This window comes from Petaurus breviceps, unplaced genomic scaffold (genome assembly GCF_028583685.1).
Source record: "Petaurus breviceps papuanus isolate PSGF00001 unplaced genomic scaffold, PetGlider_PUasm1.0 90823, whole genome shotgun sequence".
Lineage (NCBI taxonomy): Eukaryota > Metazoa > Chordata > Mammalia > Diprotodontia > Petauridae > Petaurus > Petaurus breviceps.
In genome coordinates, this window is record NW_027187352.1 from 1179038 (window position 1) to 1194639 (window position 15602).

The 15602-nt window shown below is 49.2% G+C and overlaps 1 protein-coding gene and 1 non-coding gene across 3 annotated transcripts in view; both read right to left on the reverse strand.

Annotated features, from left to right (window-relative positions):
* STARD10 (StAR related lipid transfer domain containing 10) overlaps positions 1–13164 on the reverse strand; it is a 37749-nt gene extending 24585 nt beyond the window's left edge. The window contains exons 1-2 of one of the 2 annotated variants that reach the window (XM_069070804.1): positions 12943–13164; positions 11468–11761 (exon numbers count right to left, since the gene is read on the reverse strand). In XM_069070804.1, coding sequence (XP_068926905.1) covers positions 11468–11665 — 198 coding nt within the window. In that variant the 5' untranslated portion in view covers positions 11666–11761; positions 12943–13164. The other variant, XM_069070805.1, reaches the window with a different exon arrangement.
* LOC138148418 (small Cajal body-specific RNA 3) lies at positions 1010–1147 on the reverse strand. The gene has a single exon (XR_011165054.1). It is a non-coding gene; the product is annotated as a small Cajal body-specific RNA 3 (non-coding RNA).
* Positions 13165–15602: the final 2438 nt, after the last annotated feature.

Genomic DNA, 15602 nt, shown 5'->3' on the forward strand with positions numbered 1-15602 from the left:
ACCTTGGGTAAGTCACTTCTCTCTTTAGTGAAACCCCTTCCAGCTCTCCCATTGTATGCTCTGAAGTTTCTTCCAGCTCATCTCCAACAGTTTCCTTGGCCAGCTTCTAACACAAGGTCTGACCCCTCTCAGGGAAGTGGTTTCCCATCAGATTCCCCACTCGGCCAAACTGTATTCAACTCCACCAGTCATACATACCTACTATGCATAAGGTACCATGTTAAGGACTTGGGGGAGAGGAGAGAGGTACAAAAACAAGACCATCCCCACCCTCAGTGAGGACACGCCCCTTCAGTGAATTCCAGCTGAGGAGACTAGCTGGGAGTTCCTTCCCATCCTGCTTAAATTTGCCTGGAAAGGGCAATTTTCCCCCACCTCCTAGGCCCCGTTCAAGCTCAAGATCTTTCAAAAGGCCTCCTTGGACCAGTCCAGATTTCAGGGACCTCTTTGCTCTCTAACCTGTAGCCATTCTTCAGGGCAGGACTTGATTATGTTACCTTGTATTGTTTGTTAACTAATAACAGCTTCTGTTTCTACTACAGTCCTGCACATTTACAAAGCTGGAGGAAGGGAGGGCAAGGCTTATCATATTCCCTTTCTGTGGATGCAGGAACCACAGCTGAATTGGCCCAGGTTCAAACAGCTACAACTGGAACCCAGGTCTTTCTGATATGGTTTGCTGTCTATTATAGAGGTGGGAGTCTGGCCTCCCCATCCAGGCTGTGTACAACCGCCCCTCCCCAAACTCTGGGGCAGTGATTCCTCTTCCTGTCTCCCTACCCCAACAAGATGTTGGGACTGTAGTGATCCTCTCATCCATCAAGGAGGACTTCTCCTGTCTGGGGCTTAGAGAGTATATTGGGGACCCTTTTCCACTCCCCTTCCTAGGTTAGACAGACTCCAGTTTTACCTTTTTTCAACCTGTCCATCTAGTCTGATGATGTCCTATATATCTAGGAAATTCAGAATATCACTGAATATCTAGCCCAACTTCTTTATTTATGTTTTCATTGTATGGAGGGGAACGATCAAGCTTAGCCAGCTGGCCTAAACCAGACAGAGACCTCCACTTTTTTATAGGAAGGCTGCATATTGTAGACAAAAAGCATTTCATTTGTCCACATGGATGGTCCCTGCAGCTTCCATCTCCCTCCTTATTTTAAAAGAAGAGAGGCCCAGAGGAGGTGAGTTACTTGGCCAATGTCATAAAGTAAGTCAATATGGAAGAGACAGCTCTCCTGGGAATACCTGAGAATTCTTGCCACTAAGCCACACTGGGATCCAGCTTGGATCTGGGCACTAATGGCATGGGGCCTGGATACAGCTGGAGAAAAGAAGACAATGAAGGTCTTCAAGCAGATGAGGGAGAACCACTTGTTGGGGATGTCCTACAATGGATTCCTGCACAGATCTGTGTCCTGGACCAGACAACATCTGATGTCCCTTTCATCTCTGGACCTAGGAGTACTTTCCCTAGGGAACTCCTGAAGGAAAAGGACTGAAAGTTTCCTCAACAGAGGAAACTTTAGTCTGGGGTTATAAGAGAGACTGAGAGGTCAGCCCAGGAACCTCTCCAAATGAATACCAACACCCTGGTTCAGGTCTAAGTTCCACCTTTTCCCACCTAATCTCTCGTGAGGATATAAGCCTCTCTGGGGCAGGGGCTGTTTTCCATTTGGTGTCTATATTCCTGTAGCTGAGCACAGAGGCCTGCAGGAGAAGTGCTAATAAGTCTATTGAATTGAGATTCACAGAGGAGGAAACTGAGGCTCAGAGAAATAAACGGAAATAATGATTAGTCTAGGAGGCTGTAACCCTAGGGCATAACAGGATGAGAGTGTGCAGAAAGGGGGGAGAAAAGGAATAGGAGAGCCAGCAGGAAGTGGGGATGGGTCTACATATGTCTTTCACCTCTGCTACAGTGAGGGTAAAGAGAAATCATGTGCCTTCATAGGGGAGGGTACGAATGGTGTATTTCATTCTATAAGAGGAAGCACATGAATTTGACCTCACTCTTTAAAACTTCATACACACACACACACCCCTCCACCCCAGCCAGGCCACTCTAACTTCTAGGTAAGCCTGGCCCTCCACACACCAGGAGTACCTTTTCCAATCCTCCCAACCTATTCAACCTTCCCATTCTTTCTTACCACCTCCATCCACCATGAGCTCTAGCAGCCTTGAGAGAGCAGAGATACAAATGGCTTTATGGCATCTGTAGGAATCATATCTCCTATTCAGATTGGGGGCTCCCCAAGGTCAAGGGGCCATTTCTCCTCCAACTCTGTGTCCCCGAGAACAGGTCTCTCGGTCTGTTCCCATTTCCCTTCCTCAAGGGAACAGAAGAGTTTGAGTTGTTCCTCTCTCCCCATGAGGCAGCCTAATGCAAGTCCTGGAACACAGAACCCAATATAATGAAATGATTAGAGCAGGGATGGGGGGAGGTATCTGGATTTCTAATTTCATCAGTATAGCAAACTTTCCTCTGCCAATTGAGTTAGGCAACCTATAACATTAAGAGAGTAGCAGGCTACTACTACCCAGGGGTCCTAAGAAGGTAAGGGACCATCTCACAGTCAGAAAGGGTCAGAGGCAGCTGAAAGATGGCTATCTGGATTCTGAGATGTGTTCTCGGTCCCTAAAGCCTCACTGTCTGTATGATTGAACAGACAGTAGTACCCCATTAGTTGAGGAAGGAATAAGGAAGTTTCTCTGACTTCTCTATTAACAGTACCCTTCCCACCCCCCAAACCCAAAAATTTACCTGGCTACTAAGCTGACATAGCCCAGAGATCAGAGAGAGAGAGAGTGTGTGTGCGTCTGTGTCTGTTGTCACGGGAGAGAATGAACCTGACTGCTCCAATGAATGGAGGAAAAGAGAGATTCACACTTTTGCTCTGCGGTCCTTCTCTGCTCTCCTGTGCCCTGTGACTGGCCTCAAGAGCTCTCGGCAAGAGAATGGGACACAAATGTACAGGATAGAGTGAAGGGGTACCAAAAGTAAAGTATGTCTTTGGTGAGACAAAAGGGAGAGACTGAGTCAGAACAACATAGTGAGGAGAGCCCTGGACTGTGGATCTGGGACTCTGGTTCTGTTCTCGGTTCTGTCACAGCAAGTTGCCTGTGATTCTGGACAAGCCCCATGCCATCTCTGGGCCTCCACATCCTCCCACAGTGCAGTGGCCTAACTGGTACCAGTAGCTCACATGTATGTAACACTTTTATTCTAACATCCCTTCCCAGCTCCTGCCTGTAGTTCTAGATTTCTAAGACTGAGTGAATCAAATATCCAGAGGCTCAGAGGTCATAAGTTAGAAAGAAAGAGGCCAACCAGGTTCGAACCAGGGCAAGAGAAGGAACAGAATCCAATAGGACAGAATCTAGGTGCCCTTCAGCTCTTAAAGGAGGGAGAGGTTGGTTCAGCTAGTAGGGGCCCATTCCTGATGCATTTTTCCTCTAAACACTGGGATGAAAGGCTGGGATAAAAGAACTGCAAAAGCACTCAGTCAGTGGGGGCATCAGGTTGGTCAATCTAGAAAAAGCCCGCTTATACATTAACCCTGAGCCAGATGGAGAGAACAAAGAACAGATAGGCCCTTTGGTCTTTCCTCTGTTTACACTAAGAGTTGGGGTAGGAGTGGGGGCTGCCCTACCCAGGCCCAGCTCCCCAGGTAAGAAGCAGCTGGTTTAGAGGAATAGCTCAGGAGAGAGTAGTAGTCCCAAAGACTCTCTTATGTAAAGGAATCTCATCTCTTATCTGGCCTTGAATGAATTGTATATTAGTATAAACTGAGAGGACCAGACCTGAGGATAGAGGTCCCCTAACCCCAATCTTAGGTAACTAGGTGGCACAATGGACAGTCAGAAATATGAGTTAAAATCTTGCCTCAGATACTTACTAGGTCTGTGACCCTGGACAAGTCACTTAACTTCCTCCACTGTTTCTTCTTTTGTAAAATGGGAATGATAACAGTACTTTCTTCACAAGATTGTTGTGAAAATCAAGCGAGATGATGTTTGTAAAGTGCTTTGTAAACCTGAAAGTGTTATATAAGTGCTATCTATTTTTACTACTACTACTTTAAATCAACTCTCACCTAGGTCTGGGATTTCCCATCCATTCATACAGATGGTCCCTATTCATCTGTATTTTGCTTTTTTTTTCCTTTTTTTTGGAGGGGGGAAGGCAGGGCAATTGGTCATCTGTATTTTGTGACCCTTGTAAGGAGAGAGAATTTAAGCAGAGAAACAAAGAGAAAGAACCTGGAACTAAGCTTCCCAAAGAAATCCAGGTTTGAGTTAAGGCTACACTCTATAATTCCCTTGAGTCTCAGTTTCCTAATCTGTGAAATGGGTACAATCCTATTTGTACATAAACTTCTCTCACAGGGTTGTTAAGAGAAAAACATTTTGTAAACTTTACAGAGGTGTATCAGTAATAATGAAGATGACAATAAATCAAATTTATATCACACTTTAAGATTTGCAAAATGGCCTACATATATTATTTCTTTTGATCCCGACAACACCCTGTGAGGTAGGAGGCGCTATTATTATTCCCATTTTACAGCTAGTCAAGACTCCACTCTTGTTTTCCTGACTCCAAGTCAAATTCTCTACCCTCCAGGTCAAGTGGCCTATCACATCCTGGGGAGTAAAGTGGTGTGCCCCCCTCCCCAAAGGACCTGGCTGGGACGGACGTGAAGAAGGGGATGGTCAGGAAATCTGGGACCCAGCCCTGTCTCTGCCACTTACTGGGTGACTTCAGACAGCTCATTTCTCTTTCTCAGGGCACCAATATCCTCATCTTTAAAATAAGGATGGTCATGCCTACCCTGTCTCCCTTCCCAATTAGTATGAAAGTGCAGAGGTGTAAATCTTGGTTCAAACTTCCTAACTCAAGCTATCTAGAAGTGCGGTGGGTTGTTGCTTGCTGAGGCAGTGAGCTTCTCATTAGATGACCACTTTTCAGGGATATTGTAGTAAGAATTCACCATCATGAATGGGTTGTATTAGATACTTCTAAAAGTGCTATTGGCCCTGAGACTCTATCATTCTATGATGTCAGCTGAGGTGATGGTCAGATGGGATGAGAGATGGACAAAAGGCATGTTCAGCAATCATCCCCTGCCCTCTCCACACATACTCTTAACATACTCAGACTATTTCATCCCTCCCAGTCTTTGGAGGTCTCTGGAAAGCCCTGGCTCATGTCTCATCTTGCTCTGGTTCCCTGGAAAAAAGCCAGAAGGTCTGGGAGAGAAAAAAGGCAGCAGGACTCAGCCTTCCCCATTCCCTTCCTAGATCTACACCCCTGTTAGGCCCTGCCAGGACTTCTAAGTCACCTTCAACAATAAAAGGGGTATCTGTGTCTCAGCCGCCCCCACTGCAGGGAGCTGCCCTGTGCCCACAGAAGCTGCTATCTCTTCCACAGAAATATACCTGCCCTTAAACCCCTCGAGAAGCCTAACGTAGTAAAGAACCAGTGAGAGCAAGCAAAACTGGCAAAGACCAAGAAACATTGACAACAGGGCTCCAAGACCATTCACAGGCCAGACCATGACGCCCAAGCTGGGTTATAGAAACAGTAAGGAGACTGCACACACTCCCCAGGGGCTTCAAGGAAGGATTTGGCATCCAGTGTCAGAGGCCTGCAAGTGTTCCCAATACTAACAAATTTTACTGGGCAGGGACTGTTCACAATGTTTGCTGTAAGTACCATAAAGTCATTGGATCAGCGAGATCAGCCCCATGGGCCACCAAGCCTCAATCCAAATGACTGAGAAGAAGATAAAGAAAAGGCTTTGAACATTTTTAAAGTACTGACAAAGAACAGTAGAGATTCAAATTGTACAACAGCTCTCACATCTTGCCGCTCCTGTTTCTATCGACACTCTGGGATGGGATCTCTGTGGACTCTGGGGATTACCTTCACATATCTGCAGAGTTATGGCCTCCTGCCTCCATCTCTTCCCACTCTAATTTGGCCACGTCCCTCCTCTACTCAGATCATCTTCAGTGGCTCCCTAACTCAAACTCTTTTGCTTGGCATTCAATGCCTTTGAAACAAGCCTCTCTTTCCCATCTTCTCTCACACTCCTGCTCTGCACCAAAGAACACATGCTAACCAAAGGAGAAAAGAGCACTGGCCTTGGAATCAGAAGACTCATCTTCCTGAGTTCAAATCCGACCTCAGACACATACTAGCTGTGTGACCCTGGACAAGTCACTTCACCCTGTTTGCCTCCATCTCTTCATCTGCAGATTGAGCTAGAGAAGGAAATGGCAAACTGGTCCAGTACGTTTGCCAAGAAAACTTTAAATGGAGCACAAAGAGTGAAGACAAGACTGAAACACCTTAACAACAAGAGCCAGAAGAGAAGGCATGCCTATCCTGAATGCGTTCTGTTTAGGCTCTGTCTTTCCCCGTACCTGGAAGAGCCTTCCTTCTTCTCTTCCTCGTCTTCTTCATCTTTGGAATTCTCCCTACCCATCATTAAGGCCCAGCTCAAATGCCCTCTCTTCCAGGAAGTTCTTCTGATCTCCCATCATTCTCCTACAGCTTTTTGTCCCTTTCTGGCACTTTCAACATATAAAATAGAATTGTTGGCCATGCATCCCATTTCAGCTGACTATGAACTCCATGAAAGCAGTGGCCAAGTCTCACGCAAATGTTGTGCCTCCGTTGGTGCCCAGCACAAGGCTCTGCCCACAGAGCACCTTTAATAAACGTGTGAATGGGATAATATTCTTACTTGTGTAACTGCTCTAGGAACCCTCACACCTCTGCCTGCTGGCTTCTCCAGTCTCAGCTCATGTTCTACCTTCTGCAGAAGTCCTTTCCTGGTGCTCTCTGGAGGCCAGTACATCCCCCTTTCAGAATGCTTTTGTATACTCTGATAGATTGTATCTGTACCTAGATATTTACCTGTTATCTGTCCTATCAGAATGTAAGCTTGTAGCCGCTAGGTGGTACAGTGAATACAGCACCGGCCCTAGAGTCAGGAGCACCTGAGCTCAAATCCAGACTTAGACACTTAACACTTATTAGCTGTGTGACCTTGGGCAAGTCACTTAACCCCAATTGTCCTGCCCTCCCCCCTCCAAAAAGCAAAAAAAAAAAAAAGACTTGGCTCAGTCATTGAATCCTCCTGGAAGCTTCCCCTGATTCACCCAGTATACCTTCTCTTTATTTATCTGCTTAGATGCTTTATCCCCAGGACAACGAGTTGCTTAGAGGTAGGGGCCTTATCATTCTTGTCTTTATATTCCCCTCACCCAGCACAGAGCCTAGCACATAACAATGTCTAACTGAATTCTGTCAGAAAGTCTTAAGTCCCTACTAGACAGACCAAGCTCCTTCCAAGAGAGTCAAAGCCTTCTTTCCTTGAGAGTTCTTCACAGTGGAGGAATGGCATCAATCTTGTTGAATTGAATTAAAATATCAGCCTCAGACAATAACAGAAGTACCTTCCGAGGCCCTACTGAGGGATTAAGAACCAAAAGAAGGCCAGAGAAGTCATGCTTCTCCCCTCCTCAGAGCCCCTCCCAGGCCTGCATCTGTTCTCCCCTAGGGTCTATAGCCCAGGCTGCCGGGGTTAAAGTGTCAACTGCCCTGGGAGGATCTCTGAAAGCAAGGACAGTGTCCCTCCTGCCTGAAAAAATACTTGTTGAAATGAATTGCTCCCTCTATAGCCCACAGTCCACTGGAGAGGGGTCTCTGACTCGATGCAATCCAATAAACATTTAAGCCATTAAAAAGTGCAAGGCTGAGATACAAACCAAAGTATCTCTCGCCTCGATGGAGCCAGGAGAGGGATAGGACAGTGGCCTGGGGTGCTGGAATTATGGTACCTGGATCAGGTCAGACTAAGCTAAGGTCATCTAGTGCCTCCTCTGTTCCTTCTTCTGAGAAGGAGAAACACTAACAGGAAGCCCAGAGAGAGACAGATATATAGAGAAAGATGCCAGAAAATAAGGCCTGGGACCTGAAGGGGAAGAGAAGTTGTTGCCTGGTTCTGAAATTTCACAGCAGGATATGCAGAAGGCACAGGGGCAGATCTCCAGGGAAGGAAAGGGAAACAACACTTATCCCATGGAACCCTCTCCTGGGGAAGGGACAGATCCTAGTCCCTGAATACCATGGTCAAGGCCATGAATGTTGGAGTAACAGAAGAGCTCAGGATCTGGATTCAAGAGAACCAGGCTCACCACCACTTTGCTGGCTAACCCTAGGTAACCCTTCTCAGCACCATGGCCACCATCTGTAAACTGCTGGGGATCATTTCCAAGGGTCTTCCTATGTCTGCCAATCTATATGTTCCATGGCTCTTTCTAGCTCTGACATCCTGCCCATGTAGCCTCCCCAAGGCCCATGACTACCCTCCCAAACCCTCTGCAAGTTGGGCAATAGGCTAGTCACTCCATGCCTCCCCACCCACTTCTCTGCAGAGAGCCAGTGGGAGGTTGCAGAGGACAGGTTGGGATTAGGGGAGAATTTGGGGATTCTGAATCTGGTTTGTGTCACGGACCCCTTTGGGCTTTGGCAGTCTGGTGATGCCCATATGTTCCTTCTCAGAATAATGGTTTGAAATAAAATACAACACATAGGATTACAAAAGAAACTCATTAAACTGAAATACAGTTTCCAAAAAACAAGCTCCTGGACTTCAAGTTAAGAGTCCTCGGTAGGTGGCAGCAAGGTGGTACAGTGAATAGAGCATTGGCCCTGGAGTCAGGAGGCCCTGAGTTCAAATCCGGCCTCAAACACTTAACACTTACTAGCCGTGTGACCTTGGGCAAGTCACTTAACCTCAACTGCCCTGCTTCCCCTTCCAAAAAGCAAAAAAAAAAAAAAAAAGAATCCTTGGGCTTGTGCTGCACAGGACACGAGGCCTAGGAGTACCCCAGGGCAGTGGTCTCTGCAGAAAGATAAACTTATCTTAGACTATCATGAGATCACAGCATTAGAACTGCAAAGGCCCTTAGTCTGACTTCATTTTACAAGTGAGGAAACTGAGGTTCCTTCCCAATGGGAGGACCCTGAGGAGGAAGAACCTCAGACACAACAGCTATCACTTAGCAGGGGAGCCTAGAGTGTGGAGACACCTTCATTTGAGGTGCATGTCCCTATCCCCAGTGAGAGAAAAGGTTCTGTGAGGTTAAACAATAAGAGATGGGAAATGATAGGAAAGAAGAAAGGTCCCCACTGGGCAGAATGAAGTGTCCCTGACATGTCTACTCAGAAAGAAAGGGGTGCCAACAGTTTCCATTCCATAGGATGAATCTTCCCATTCTACAGCTAGGAAAGAGAGGGTGTGTGTGTGGGGGGGGGGGAGGTGTCTGTGTGGGTGTGGGTGTGTGTGTGTGTGTGTGTGTGCGCGCGCGCGTACACAAGAGTGACATTAGAAGGATGAAATCTGAGAGCAAAGATAGGGCCAAAGACCTGAATTCAAATTCCCAGACTCTCTGGGTAAATATTGATGTCGGGCATTGTGGGTAGACAAAGAGAGAAAAAGAGACCCTGACCTCAGGGAGTTCCCAGCAGGAGTCAGAAGATGTGTCCCCCTCCCTGCAACTAGAATGTGAGTACAAAATACAAGCAGTTCAAAGAGACAAAGGGCCAAAGGGATGGAAGAAACCCAAAAAGCGTCCCACTGAAGGTGAGGCAAGAACAGAGGCTTCCAAAGAAAGGACTTGGAATCACACAAGGGCACACACTCCCCCTTCCTTCCCCCTAGAATGGCTCTGCAGTCCCAAGGTACTAGGTAAATGAGAAGGGATATTGTGCCCCTCCTCATCCAAATAATCACAAACCTGCCAACTGTCAGTCAGTCACTAAGCATTTATCAAGTACCTGTTAAATGCTGGGCACTTATTATATGCCAAGCACCCAAAGCACTTTTAAAGGTTTGCATGCACCATCTCACCAGAGATGTTGCACCCCATGAGGTAGGTTATATAAGGCAGACAATGTTATCCCCATATTAGAGATGACAGGAGTGTGGTTCAAGGGAGATGGCCCAGGGTTACAGAGCTGGTATGTGACAGAGATGGGATGAACCTAGGTCTTTCTGAACTCAATGCTAGCCCTCTACCTATCTATTCCACGAGGCTTGGGGGTAGGTGCAGTCTTTTCCCTGTGCCCTGAGCTCTGCATACATCTCCCTAGCCCTGTCCTTGTACTGACAGCTCTGGGGGAAGCCAGCCCTTGACAGAAGGCCAATAGCTGCAGATAAATAATTAGGAGGCCCAGCAATCCTCCCTATCACAGAAATCTTGGCCTATACGACCAAGTAAAAAGCATGTTGAGACCTGCTGGACTCATGAGATACCTGGTGGTGAGTGACACTGGAGGCCCAGCTAAAGATGAAGGTAAGGGGACACCTAGGCAAAGGGAGAGGACCAGGGAACAGAGCAGGAAAACTTGCTTTTGTTATAGAAAGAGTTATAAGGGAAAATTCAAAGAGCGAAGGAGACTACTGGGAGAATGGGAACAGAATCTCAAGAGAACCAGGTTCTGAGAGGCAGTATTCAGTCTAGGTGACCAAGACCAAGCACAAAGGAGTTAGAAAGGAGGGGCCCTGGGGTATGGAGCAGTGAGGGCTGAGGGAGGAGGGTAGAGCAGCTTCTGGTCTATGACAGGAAAAAAAGAATCAAGAGACATGAATTCAAGTCCTGCCCATTCTCACAGACCCAGTGTAGGATAGTGGGCAAATCACTTGACTTTTCTTGCCTGCATTTTTCCCATCTGTAAAATAGGTATACCGCTACCTGCACTACACACTTCACAGAGTTGTTTGAGGAAACAATTTTGTATACTATAAGGCAATATGAAACGGGGACTTATCATTATTAAGAGAACTCAGGGAGCCAAGCAGATTACTATGGGGGAGGGGAGTGGGGAAAGAACCCTGGGCTGAGAGACTTGGCATTGAGTCCTGGCTCTGCCATCCACACATTGTGGGACTGAGCCTCAGTCTTCTCCCCTGTAAGCTACTGATAATGCAGGATCTCCCTACCAAAGGTGTTGGGAAAACAGTGCTTTGTGAAACCTTGAAGTGTTGGAGAATGAAAAGCAATTACCTTTAGGGAGAAGAGACAACTTCTCAAGGAATTGGGCAGTTGGGTTAGGGAAAGGAAGAGGGCTAGAGGGGAGGAGAACTGGGCTGGAGTTGTGGTTCCATCAATGGCTTACTGTTGTGACCTTGGGCAAGCCCACAACTTTCTCTGGGCCTCAGTTTCCCCATTTATATTTATAAATACTTATTGGTTTATAAATGGCCTCCAAAATCCTTCCAGCTCTAGAGTTTTATGAGTCATGGGGATTCCAAACCTGAGAAATCAGAGGTCAAGACCAAGTGTCATCTCCCCCAACCTCATCTTCTCCCCCCTCCCTCTACCCACCTCTTGTTGTCCTCCCAGAGAACAGTGTCAGTGCCACTGGCCCAAGCAGAGCCCTTACCTTGATCTTGTGAAGGGGCCGATCTAGTTCCAAAGCCTGCACCCACACCCCCAGGCCGCCCTTGCTGTAGGTCAGGTTCCAGCCTGCTTCAGCCTCACACTCAGCTCTGAAGTTTTGGAAGTCGTGGTCATCAGGTACTTGCACGCTGTCTCTGCCCAGGGCTGGTCGGGGGGCCTGGGGTCCATCTGAGGACTCCATGGAGAAGGGGAAATCCGAGAGGGAGGGCAACCTCCAGGGCCCGGGTCCTCACCAGGGCAGAAGCCTCTGCCAAGGCTGACTCAGCCTTCCCCGGACCTGAAAGACCGGTTTGGGGATTGGAGTGAGCAAGGGAACTTAGAGGATGAAGACAGGAGGCAGAGGAAGTTGGAGGGGGAGGGCAGGAATACTGTGTCCCATTAGCAAAGGGACACATCTTATCACTCTTGGTAGGATGGGGGTAGGGGTAAGAGAAGGCTGGGAAAAGGGCCAGAGTCCAGGATTAGGGCAAGAACTGACAGAAATCCCCACCTCACAATACGGAATACTTTCTGGGGCTCAAGAGAGTCAGAATGGACCCTCCTAGATCATCCATCCCCAATCAGGAGGAGCCCAGACAGGCACCTGTCACCCTGAAGGCCTCCAGGGTCAATACCAAATCCCACCTCCAGGGGAGAACTGAGCAGAAAAGAGACTGGTGAGTCTGGGAGGTGGGGCAAAGAAAGACCCTAGGAAGAGAGAGAGAGAGAGGTCTTAGGAAAGAGAAGGGACAGTAGGATCTCAAGTCACTTGAAAGAGAATAAGAATATAAAAGAAGAGAACTGAGGAGGAGTCTCGGGACATAGGTGAGAAACAGGAGAGGCTCAAGGGCCTGAGGGATGACATGTGGGGAAAGTGACAGGGAAGAAAGAGGGGAAAAGGCCCGGTGCAGAAAGATCCTGGGAGGTGAGTGAAATAAGGACAAGACCAGGCTCCTGAAGAACAGAAGCGGGCACAGAGGAGACCCCAGGGAGGAGGCTGAGGGAGCTCCAAGGAGATTCTTGGGACAAAGGGGGTCCCCTGAGCTAGAATGACAAGGGAATTCAGGGGCCTCGGGAACAGGGAGAGCTGGAAACTTGGCGAGGTGGGCAAGGGAGAGATTCAGAGGGAGCATCGGAGATTGAGGGGACTCGAGGATGGTGCGGACAGAAGGAGGGCTATAAGAGAGGGTGTTCCTGGAGCCAGATGAGGGCAGATCCTGGAAGGTTAGCGTGGACTCTAGGGACAGAGGGCGCCCCAGGTTAGCAGAGCAGACCAGAGGCGCTGAGGGGCCCCCAACTTGGGGAGGGCGGAGGAAGGATTGGCATGGTCCTCTCTCGGAACCCAAAGGGGCCCGGAGCCTAGACTAACTCTACCTGCGGGGTCTGCGTGCGCGGAGATGGAGGGCTGGGGTGACGGGGACGGGGCAGGGACGGGCCCCGCGCAGTTCCCTCCGGCCCCGGCCGGGCCAGGCATCTCACCTGCTCCGGCGGCCGCCCCCGCCCAGGCCCGGGGTACAAGAGTCTCCGCCTCTGCTGCCGATGCCGGAGCAAGCCGGGGCCGCTGCTTCTCTGAGGGGGCGAGGGGACTGGGCTCGGAAGCCGCCGCGCGCCCGACTCCCTGCCCCTCGGCCTCCCTCCTCCCGCGGACCCCTCCCGGCCCCCGAGCCGGCGCCCGCTCCAGCTGGGGTTTTTCCAAGCTGCGGAGGTGAAGCTGATGAGCCGCCCGCCCGCAGCCCAGCCCCGCCCCGCCCTCCCCCTGGGTCCTAGCGCCCGCCCCCACCCCACCTCTCCACCACCTCCCGCCGCGACGCTGCCTCCTTCCCCCGCCCCGCCCCGCCCGGCCAGTCCCGGCCGGGCCTCGCCCGGCCCCTCCCGAGGGGAGAGGGCTTCGGGGCAGGGGGCCAGGTGCCGTGGGTAGGAGGGGAGAGGGAGGAGGGAGCTGAGAAGGGGGAGGTGCCTGGAGAGAAGGGAGTCGGGGGTGGGATGGCCCGGGTGGGATGGAGTTATAGAGGACCAAGAGAGGGAGGGAACGCTGTTCGGGGAGAGCCTGAGTTGGACGCAGTTGAGGAGTGGGACTCGGGATCTCGACATCTGGAGCTTGAAAGGACTGAAGAGATCGCTTCGTCCCACTCCCTCATTTTAGCGAGGAGGAGGGTCAGGGAGGGACTGAGGAGGGGCAGGAGGGAGGAGGAAAGACCGGAGAGGGAAGAGGAGGAGGGGAAAATGGGGGGGGGGGGGGAGGAAAGGGAAAGGGGGGGGGAGAACGGGGGGGGGGGGGAAAGGGGGAAGGGTTGGACAGGGGGAGGGGAGAGGAGGGAGAAAACGGGGAGGAGAGGTTGGGGGGAGAGAAGGGAAGGGGAGAAAAGAGGCTGGTTAGAGGGGGGAGGGAGGAAAGTGAGGGAGGGGAGAAGAAGGGGAAATGGGGAGGAGAAAGGACGGAGAAGACGAGACAGAGGGAGGGTGTTGATTGGAAAAGGAGATTAGACAGGAGGGGGGGAGCAGACCAGGAAATCCTTGATCCGGATGAGTGGGGAGGGCACCAAAGGCAGCGCTGCCCAGTGTTCTCGTACATTGTACCACCCCAGAAATAAAGGCCTACACTAAATGTTGGCAGATGTACATTTAGAGTATCGCACAGCATGGAATACAGATAAGAACACAGCTTCTAATTCTATATCCCTTTAAGCTTACTTTCCTCTGAGGCATACAGGACAAATATTATCACCCCCATTTTACAGAGTTTGAGACTGAGGCCCAGAGAAAGGAAGGGACATGCCCAAGGTCACACACATAAAGAAAGAAAGTAGCTAAGCTGGAAGCCCTGTGACTCTCACATCTGATGCCCCTGACCAGTCCAAGAAAGACCACCACTAGAGGAAAGTTCAGAAAAGGAGAAGAATCTCAACCCAGAGCACACAGTCAGTGAGCAGTGGAGCCAGAGGTAGAACCCAGATCACCTGGGTCCCAGACTCAGCATCCCCCCCCCCATTCATCAGGCGCATAGTGACTCTAGGATTAGAGCTAGACTTCAATACAACAAACATTAAGTGCCCTCCCCAGTCTGAAGCTGAGTTTCCTCATCTATAAAATGATTAGATTTGGTTCTACAAGATACATAAGATTGTTGCTGCTGCTGTAGCTCCTACTAAGTTCTGTAAAATGAGGATGGTAATCAAATGAGGTAACAGGTAAAGTGCTTGGCAAACCTTCTCATGCTATATGAATACTCCGTGTCATAGTGTCATAGTAATAGCTCACGTATCTAGCATTTTAAGGCATACAGAGTTCTCCAAAAGGGGAGGGGGCATGGAGGCCCTTACTCTCCCTGCCAACAGGCAGCCATTCAAGAATCATTACCACCATTTTGCAAATGAGAAAAAGGAGGCTCAGAGAAGGTAAGTGTCATGCCTAAGGTCACATAACCAATAAAATGTTGGAGCTGACAACTCTGATCCAGGTGTCAGAGGCCTCCAACTCCAGCATTCTTTTCACTCTCCCAAGCTGCTGAACAGAGCTAAAAGGAATCCTTGAGCCCAGCCAACCCTTTCATATTAGAGGAAGAAACTGAGTCCCAGAGAGGGGGAGAACTGTCCTGTTCCAACTCTAGCCTCAGTGGCCAGCTGCGTGTGACCTGGGAAGAGGACAGTCTAACCCTCAGTGGGCCTCTCCCATTTCCCCACCTCTCACTAAGGCCTGAAAGGTACAAAGCTAAACCAGAGCAGAATCCTTTCTGAAAAGCACAAATAGAAAGACCAGGAGTGGCTGTGATAGGTGGTCAGAAGTAGCTGTGTTCCTAAAGAGCTGTAGACACCCAAGAACTTTGGTGCAGTTGAGTCCATTTTAAGCACATCCAAGGCACTGGGACCCAAATAGGGCCTACATGGGGCCCATTCTGTAAATCGAAGAATTCCGTCAAGCAAATCACGATTCCTTGCTTGACCCATTTGGCAAAATAGCAACTCTTTATAGATGGGTTCTCTAGAACTAGGTGTACTTATATTTCTCCTTTAGTTGTGAATTGTTCTTAATGTAACTAAGGATTTATAATTGGATTAATTATTTATTCATGTGTTACAATACCTATTTTAAGGAAGGGCTGGACTCTAATATGGCCAATATTTTACAATGGGAGAGTGTGG